General features: G+C 38.2%; 1 protein-coding gene across 2 annotated transcripts in view; it reads left to right on the forward strand.

Moving 5' to 3' along the window:
- CAP2 (cyclase associated actin cytoskeleton regulatory protein 2) overlaps nucleotides 1-5,317 on the forward strand; it is a 44,513-nt gene extending 39,196 nt beyond the window's left edge. For both annotated transcript variants that reach the window (XM_087707429.1, XM_087707430.1), the window contains exon 13: nucleotides 3,237-5,317. In XM_087707429.1, coding sequence (XP_087563555.1) covers nucleotides 3,237-3,320 — 84 coding nt within the window. In that variant the 3' untranslated portion in view covers nucleotides 3,321-5,317. The remainder of the gene's footprint in view (nucleotides 1-3,236) is intronic.
- Nucleotides 5,318-10,135: the final 4,818 nt, after the last annotated feature.

Here is a 10,135-nt window from a genome sequence, read left to right on the forward strand (position 1 = left end):
GCTTTGCTGTTGCTTCGGCTGCCATGAAACGGGGAGGGAGGGCATGGTATTTGGGAGGGGCTACTCATTGTGCTGGAGGAAGGTTCTGGAGTTCAGCTGCTGGTCGGACTACGCATGTGTGGGAGATTCCCGCCAGGACTAACGGCACCGACATTCCATCTTCGTGATGCCTTTTGAAGTTATCTCACACCTGACACTTGAGAGAATTATGATTGGACTGTAACTGTGATGCCAAGGGGAGGGGAATGGGCTATTCTATATATCAATCGCTTTCGCGCCTAAATATCCAGATTTCGCTTCGCTATGCCTTTAATCATTTAGAATTAGTAAAAGTACACTTGATTTCCACACATGGAGTCTCGTGGTCTTCTTTCCTAATTATCTAATGGAGAGGTGCTGACAGAATCCTTTAGTGTATCACTGATACTTATTTTGTCTTGAAAAAGCTTTTTGGGACAGCAAGCAAGTAACAAAAATTGGTTTGTATGACAATAGAGTTGTTTGTAGAAAATAGAGCAGCTAGGAGTCGTCTGACCAGTTTTACCTTCAGAAAGTTCCTGTGTTGGTGGTGTTATTTAGACCTCTTTTTACCCAGTTTTATTTTTTTTTATAAACAACTCAAAGTGGAAAATACTTACTCCCCCTGTTTTCCCATAACAACCTTGTGTGATGAGTTGTGCTGTAAGAGAGTCATCCTCCTCCCTCCACCTCCCCAGCTTTCATGCCTAAGGCAGAACTCAATCTTCTGGTTTCTAGGCTGGTGCCTTCGCAAGACCAAACTCTTTTTACTAGTCAAAATTTGCTTGCTAGTTTACTGTATATGTTTTAATGTTTATATTTATGATGAATATTTTATTAGTTGTACACTGCTAAATATATCATGGAAATTTTCAGTGCTGTAAGCAGTCGTGAATCAAAATGAAATTGGCAACATGCATATTTGATAAATCACTAAAATGAAGCATTTCCCTAAAAGTCTTTAATATTTGTATTTGTATTTTATTATTTGTATGCCGCCCTTCTCCGGGAGGACTCAGGGCGGCAAACAATTCAAGAGGGAAAAAAGGGAACATAAAAAGACAAAATACAAATAATAAAAGTAGACAACAGTCACACAACCATACATGTTGAGAGGGGAGGGAACTCATCACCCCCAGGCCTGCCGGCAAAGCCAGGTTTTGACGGCTTTTCGGAAGGCCTGGAGAGAGGTGAGGGTCCGAATCCCTGCGGGGAGTTCATTCCAGAGGGCCGGAGCTGCCACAGAGAAGGCCCTCCCCCGGGTAATAGCCAGGTGGCATTGGCTGGTAGATGGCACCCGGAGGAGGCCAACCCTGTGAGATCTAATGGGTCTGTGGGAGGTAATTGGCAGCAGGCGGTCTCTCAAGTAAATATGGGATTTAACTCTTCTAATCCTGTTAAGATTGCATAATAGAGTGATTTCTACAATATCCTTAACTGTTAACATATACATATGAGAAAGCAGTTAACATATACAAACTTGTTGGCTAAGTGGTTAGGTCAAGGAGTGTAGAAAAATTATCTCCACATGATTGTTGGGGGACAAAATAACTGATCCAGTCAGTGCTGCTTGCTAAACAACTATTGAATGGCAATGGCTTATTTACTAACTCAGCCTTGTGTGACTGAAACTGTCATCCAGAAAATCCAACGCCTCTTATTGTAGTTATTTTGGTTTTCATTCTTATATATTCACAAGGGAGGGGTGGGAAAGAGACAAAAATTGGAGTGGGTGGGTATTGATTATGCTATGGTAGAATTATTATTATTATTTTTTGTTACTTTTCACTCTTCTAAAAGGACTGCTTAGCTTCCCTGATTGTTTTGCAATTGCTGGAATAACAGGGCTTCTGAAGAACTGAATAGAAGATGTACAATTGTATCTCGATGGTTATTTACCTTTTCCAAAATCAATGTGCATTAGTTGCTAGGAAGCAATGTTAGAGGAGGGTTGTTGCCCTCTAGTGAATGTCCCGAATCCATCAGGCTGGGTGCTGTGCGGCATCGTTTTTCCCCCGTACGTTCTTGATGTGAAATTAGATGAGACTTAGACTTAGAATAACTTTACTGTCACGTTGAATGTACACCAATCGGCATACATTGAAATGAAATTTCATTGCATAAAGCTCTCAAAGGGGCACCACCTCCAATATACACTACATAAATATGACTAAATAAATAAATAAATAACAATAGCAAGCAATAGCAATAGTTAGACTTATATACCGCTTCATAGGGCTTTCAGCCCTCTCTAAGCAGTTTACAGAATCAGCATATCGCCCCCAACAACAATCCGGGTCCTCATTTTACCCACCTCGGAAGGATGGAAGGCTGAGTCAACCTTGAGCCTAGTGGGATTTGAACAGCCGAACTGCAGAACTGCAGTCAGCTGAAGTAGCCTGCAGTGCTGCATTTAACCACTGCGCCACCTTGGCTCTTGGCTCTAACTACAAAATTACGCATATATCCACATGTATATGGAAAACAAAACAGTGTATTTTGTATGTATACATGCACATGGCGAGAAAAACGAGATAAAGCATTACACACACATGCTGGGTACATATGAGTGACCCACTTCTTCTTTTTTTTCCAACTGCTGTGTTGAGAAATATGGGTAGAACTTATCCTAGGAACCTTTTTTTTAAAAAAAATCAATGTACCCTATTTTATGCATTTGCACATTCAAGCAACTGATGATGTTTATGATAGCACTGTGCAAAAATGTGTATCCACAACAAAGTATACATGCATTTCCCAAATTAGCCTTCACATCTCCGAGAACTTTAGGGGATGACAACATCTGCAGAAATGTTAGAACATTGTGTAATGCAGATAACGAAAGACAAGGAAATGATAAACTGAGCAGTTCTGGGCCATGGCGCTACCTTATTTATACGCAACAGCGTACAGAAGTGAAATTTTTACAAAATCGAGCGGTAACAATTAGAAACACAAAAAAGTATAAAGAACTTACACATAAATGGGGCAAAACTCCTTAACTATCTTGCTTTGCAACGGAGATTTTGGGCTCAATTGTGGTCATAAGTCGAGGACTACCTGCACTCTGTCTATGGTATTGATAACAGTCTCTGTAATGATGTGGCTGCTTGATAATACAGATGTTTCTGAGCTCTGAAAGTTAAATCAAAGGGGCGTTGTTTTGATAACCAACACTTATTTAGCCAACTGATATTGTCCATCTTGTCCCCCTACAGAAAGAATTTCCTGTCCCTGAACAGTTTAAGACATCATGGGATGGATCAAAATTGGTTACTGACCCTACAGAAATTATGGCTTAGTTTCCATAGGCCATACAGAAACTGCTGATCGCTAAAGAAGTTCTGCCAGAAGAAAATAGCAGTACGAAGAACAAAAAAGTAGCACTCATGGGTGTCTCCACAGGGGGAGGGCACCTGGGGCTAATGATGATTCATGCATGATGATATTATCATGCCAATACTAAAAATTATCTGCTTGTGTCAGAAGGTAGGATGCAAGTATATTATTGATGTCACTATGCGTGTGATTTCTTGACATTACTGCAATTTGGTGTAGATGCCAGTAGTTTACATTGCGGTTAGTAGATTTTAAAGAAGCTATTCTACGGCCTAAAATCAATTGCTTCACATATAGTATTTTTTCCGCACTGAGGTAATTATTGGAGGAAAGCATATATATATATATACTGTATATATAAGAAAATGCATAATTCTATTTCAAGAAAACATGGCATTCTGCCATGATTGCACATGCTTGGAAATCATTCTGTTCAATCTCTGTACACTTTTTGTAAGTAACCTGACATTTTCTAAAATATCTACAATTTGCCTTTATTTACAGATAATATACTCAAGGTATCATATGAATGAATGCATAAAGATGTTAAGAGTTAAGCCAGTAGCTATTTCATACAGTAAGCCTGATATAATTTGTAATATGTCAGTATATTCCTTTTTTTAATGATTGGTGAACAAAAATAACCAATAACAATAAATAATACGTTAAGGTATTTTACTTCATGGAATTGAGGTCATGTACTATAGCTGGACCTCAAGAAATCTGTAGTTTTTAATGCTTTTAAAAGTACCAACTCTCTGGAGAATATTTGCTAATGGAAAAGAAAGCCAGATGTTTTAATTATATTTTAGTTATATGCTTCCATCTTCTATTTTTACCACTTGGGAGGCCAACAAGTGGAGCATTTGTAAGGGCTCTTATCACCTGCAGTAATATGTTCACACTTATCAATACTTTTTTAAAAAATGCCCAAACTCTGGTGACATCAAATGTTCCAAAAGTTTTCTGTTCTTGGCTATTTATTATTCTGGCTGGTCACACAGTCCATTGGTTGTTTCGATTAGGTTTGACATTTTTATACATCTCAGAGTCCTTCCCAAGGACCCAGGATAAGCAGCTGTTGCCTGATGTTAGAGGTATAACAGGAGATAAGTTGTTCCAAGTAAAGCTGCCTTTTTGCAGTCGACTGATGGTGATTTTTGTCAATGCTACTGGTGTTCAAGTCGTGATCCAGATGTTTTGGGATTGCACCCAAGGCACCTATTACTTACTATTGGTATTATTTTTGCTTTCTTTTGCTAGTAGTTTTACTTATTATTTGTAACCACTGCTTAAAAAGATATTGACCTGTTTGCTGAATGTTTAACTTTGATCACTTATATTTCAGCTTACCTCGGAGTCCCTTTTCCAGAAACTCTTTAACAATGTTAAGATTATTATTCTAAAATGTAATGCTGTATGTTGTGTGACTATCTCCTGCCACTAGGCTTTTCAATGAATAGTAGCAAATTTATAATACAACCTAACTGTGAAAGTGAAGGATTCTGCAATAAATAAACATAGATTGAAATTCAGCAGCTTCTAGTTTTTTTAAAAAAGGTGTTAGAGATTTAAATTTGTTCAAATTGGGTGAAGTCGTAGTTGTTTTTATTTCTATGTGTAAAATTTGCATGCAAATCTTTGAAAAGTCTTTTTCTCCATTACTTCTGAACTCAAATTGTATTTTAGGGATATAAGCTTGATTTCTAAAACCCACATGGTTAATTTTTAACACTGATGTGAATGTAGTACCTGTATAATTTCTGTGCACAGTACTTACAGTAACTTTGCTATGTATCATTGGTTACTAAATAGCAAATTTTTGCAAATAGCAAAACTGTAATAGGTTTACAAAACTACAGCAAAACCTATATTGTAATTATTGCAACTAACATTTTTTTAATTGCAATATCTATTTAGTGTTACAGTAAATAAAATTTTGGTATTTGTTTAATCAATATGTATAATGTTGTGAGTTTAGTACATGCCACTTTCATCTAGCATGAATAAAGATAAAATTGCAATTTCTTTAACTGTAGAACATAAGCTTTATTACACTATGTTAAGCCAACTATTCAGCAACATATAGGCAAACACTGCCTTACTCACATTAATATGTAGGAAAGACCACATATAGCAGTGTTTTTCAACCACTGTGCCGCGGCACACTAGTGTGCCGTGACATAGTGTAAGGTGTGCCGTGGGAAAATTACTTTATATATAGTCAATATAGGCACAGAGTTAAAATTTTTTAACATTTTCTAATGGTGGTGTGCCTCGTGATTTTTTTCATGAAAAAAGTGTGCCTTTGCACAAAAAAGGTTGAAAAACACTGACATATAGCACTCAAGTGGGAATGTACACATTTAATTTCCCCTCCATATTTAGTTCTGGTATGCTTTCATGTTTTGTAAAAAATATTTCTATAGTATGGGTACCAGAATAAAATGTGAAAAAAATGTTGCACTGAACAACATGGATAATGTGAAAACTATTAGGTGGCAAATAGTTTGTGCTATTTTAAAAACATTTTTTAGTACACTATTTTATTTATGTTCAGCTTCCCTCTCTAGTCCTGCTACATCATGGTATTTCTGGAGGGTATGAGTGAAGAACACAAGCACGATATGCCAACTATATATCCCAGCAAGTTCCAGAGCACAAAGGCCAGGCCAGCTGCCCAGCTAAAACAAATACCTGTATTGGACAGCAGTCATATAGGAAGATTCTAGAGGTGGATTAGGACTTTAGTGACAATGGCAAAAGCATTTCATACTGCATTGAGAGAAAGTATTGTGAATCACTCCTGTATTTTACCAGGAAAATCATACAAATAGATAATATACAGCTAGTCCTCAACCTAGTCCTCAATTTGTTCAGCAACCATTTGAAGTTATGACAGCACTGAATAAATGGTTACAACCAGTCTTCCGAATTCTGGCTGTTCTGGCACCCTCCCAGTCATGTGATTATGATACACCTTTCCAGCCACTCTGTGCTAATGCCATGCTGGCCAGTCACATACCCCTGCACATCAGTGGTGGGTTTCAAAAATTGTTCGAACCTACTCTGTGGGTGTGGCCTCCTTTGTGGGAGTGGCTTGCCACCCATGTGACCGGATGGGAGTGGCTTGCCCATGTGACCGGATATGAAGATCCCGACAACACTTGTCAGAACCACCTTAAATTACCTCACACACAGCACTGGCATGCATAAGAATATGATGGAAACTTGTTTTTTAAAAGGCATCTTTGGATTGCGTTAAAACAACTTCAACACACACAATGTTCTGATTGCACCACAAACGCAGTAGTCATCCTTACCTTTCACAGAGGCACTGAGTTTTATAAATATGAGCATGATAGTGTAGAATAATCATCTCCAAGGACCAGTGGTGGGTTTCAAAAATTTTTGGAACCTCTTCTGTAGGTGTGGCCTGCTTTCCGGGTCCACTGGTGGAACCTCTTCTAACCGGTTCGGTAGATTTGATGAACCGGTTCTACCGAATAGGTGCGAACTGGTAGGAACCCACTTCTGCTGCACATCCACGATATGGATCACACCACACCATACCATAATTGAATCTCTGACCCACACACATTGTTGATCCTTGTTGCCTTGTCTCTTGTGCTCCCAACCCAACCTGCACTTCTGCAACACCCTCATTTACCCACCCACCCTGCTCCCTCCTCCACTCGGCAGCAGCCGCTTGCCTGCCTGCAGGCTGGGTACTTGCAACTTATTGCCAACTTCCCCACTTGGTTGTGGGCTGCTGGCAGAAAGTTTCCTTGCCTAACCATTGTGAAATTCAGTTAATGCTGACAACCATGGTTACAGGGATTGCCAACAATTGCATTTTATGATCTCATTGCTTAGTGATGGAAACTGCAGTCTCAACTGCCATCACAACTTGTTGACTACCTGTAAAATGATGGATGATATAATGCTGGTGATCGTCTAGAGTTGGAAAGCCCTCAATATGCTACTGAAGAAAAGATGAGGATCCTTTCAGAGTATTAATGGTAATGAGAGTAAAACCTCCAGAACATCTAAATACTGATGTTGCTACGCAGGAAAAAAAAATAGAAAACCACAAAGATAGACTTTCTATGAGAATATGGGAGAATGCAACATAGTGAAAGATGAAATGAGTCTACTACATTTTTGACATCTTGGGCAACAGGGAATCGGAAGATACTGGAACCAGCCATTGTTAGCTGATCATACCATGTACTTACTCAGGACACAAGAAACAAGGAATAACATTATTTTTATAATCATGAAGGATACAGCATATAGCAAAGACAATACTTAAGTACAACACAATCAGTGACCAATTAATATCAGTTAGAGGTCAGGGGACAATCTTAATACAATTATCCAAAGAAAAAACTATATATTTTTGGTTGACTGGAAAATTTATGGACGTTTACATAAAATGGGGAAAATGTACTTAGGGTTTTTAGTTTTGATGATTAGAAAAAAATCTGAATAATAGAAAAAAGGTGAAGTTTTTATAATCACAAACAATAAAATTTTAATTGTACTTGGATTTGCTGAAAAGGAAATCTGAAGCTGCCTTTTTTCTTTATGCATTTTTTTCCTTTTGTTTTGTTTGTATTGTTTTGACTGACGACATTTGCGAGTAGATTAATAGATATCACTTTGGTGGGAAGGTAACAGTGTTCTGTGTGTCTTTGGCGTGTAGCCCCGCTGACCACAGAAAATGTCTTTGATCAACACAGGCTCCCTCAGCCAAGTAGAGGTGAGCACTGCCCCCTAGAGTCAGACACGACTGGACAGGGCACTCTTTACTACTATTTTATATGTGTATATATATGAATATCATCAGATGAAATATACAGAACTGAACTTGACAACAAAGTGGAGATGATGTTGAAATAGCAAAGTTCTGAAAATAAGATAATACACATCCAGGACAATTTAAATTTTTGCACAAAACCAATTTCTGTAAGGGTTTTCCAATTGCTCTTGAAATAAAAAAATATAGTATAAATTCATCCACATATTTGAAAGGGATATAAAAAAGCAAATACACCCTTTTATTCCTCAGTTGGTACTGATTTATGAGCCTGTATATACACCACCTTATGTGAAAACTAGATTTGGAATAAAGTGTGAGCAAAGCCACTAGCATTAGGTAGCCAGCAGATGGCGGAAATATATTGAAATGAAAACTTCTAAATCTCTATTTAAGACAGAAATATCCAGAAAACTGTACTAGTCCTGTATTAAAATATATGCTAAATTATTAAATGGTTACTTGTTAAACCGTGACATATTTATCCCCTGAAAATTCATTTGAATTTTAAATTTCAAATATAGCTAACAAGAAACAAGCTAATTCCTTAATTCCTAACTGTACACCTCTCAAAGTCACCTATGTGAGATTTACAGCGATATAAATTTATTTTATAAACAAACCCATGCCTGGACAAATTGGAGCAGAATGAGAGAGAGAGAACTATATGTGCAGATGCGCGTGTTAAAAAGGATTTAAAATAATGTGTTTTTTCACTGCTCGCAACCAATTTTTCCAGTATTTTCTGAGATGTAAAACCTATGGCAGCCTGAAACCTCACCAGTTAATTGGGTAATCCAGTGCTGTTTCAATTGGACACAATTCCCAAGACTGGCACAACAGCTGCCCGGCAGTTCCTTCGGGAATTCCTGGCAGAGGCCATGTGTGCGCTGGGAATCCTGTTTGGCTCTTGGTTCCTGTCTGTCTACAAAGGCTCTTGTCTGTCAGCCTTTGTAGCTGACATGCTTATTTTATAACAAGGGTCTCCAAGCTACTTACGACCACAGTTGAGCCCAACATTTATGTTATTAAATGAAACATTTGTTACGTGAGTTTTGTCACATTTTACAATCTTTCTCGGCCCAAATTTTTTAAGTGAATCACAGCAGTTAAGTTAGTAACCCAGTGGGTTAAATGAAATCTGGCTTCCCATTCACTTTGCGTGTCAGGTGATCACAAAAGGTGACATGACCTCAGGACACAGCCATGGTCATAAATATGAACCAATTGCCAAGCATCTGAATTTGGATCACATAATCATGGGGATGCTGCAAAGGTAACTGAAAAAAGGGCATAAGTCACATTTTTCAGAGCTGTTGTACCTTTGAATGTTTGCTGCCACGGTGAACTCGCTGCTGGACAATTTAACCAGTACCTCATAAATATGCCAAGGTACGTTGCACGCCAGTAACACAACAATTATAAAAACAAAGGCTTCCTTCACTAGTGTATAATAGTAGTAGTTCATTGTCTCAAGCATTTTATTCTTTGGTATTATAAGAATCTGATGCTTTGATTTTCTAACTGAAGTCTTTAAACATGATTTCAGATGACAAACCTCAAGTTCTAGCCCAGGGGTAGTCAACCTTTTTATACCCACCGCCCACTTTTGTGTGTCTGCTAGTAGTAAAATTTTCTAGCCCAGAGGTAGTCAACCTTTTTATATCTACCGCCCACTTTTGTGTGTCTGCTAGTAGTAAAATTTTCTAGCCCAGGGGCAGTCAACCTTTTTATACCTACCGCCCACTTTTGTGTGTCTGCTAGTAGTAAAATTTTCTAACCGCCCATCAGTTCCACAGTAATGGTGATTTGTAAAGTAGGGAAGTAACTTTACTTTATAAAATTTATAAAGCAGAGTTACACCAAATCCTTATCGCCCACCATGAAAGCTGGAATTCCCACTAGTGGGTCGTAGGGACCAGGTTGACTACCGCTGATTTAACCAATCTGTTTAAC

This window comes from Thamnophis sirtalis, unplaced genomic scaffold (assembly GCF_051295495.1).
Source record: "Thamnophis sirtalis isolate CommonGarterSnake01/CBP01778 unplaced genomic scaffold, rThaSir2_p1.2 scaffold_2, whole genome shotgun sequence".
Classification (NCBI taxonomy): Eukaryota; Metazoa; Chordata; class Lepidosauria; order Squamata; family Natricidae; genus Thamnophis; species Thamnophis sirtalis.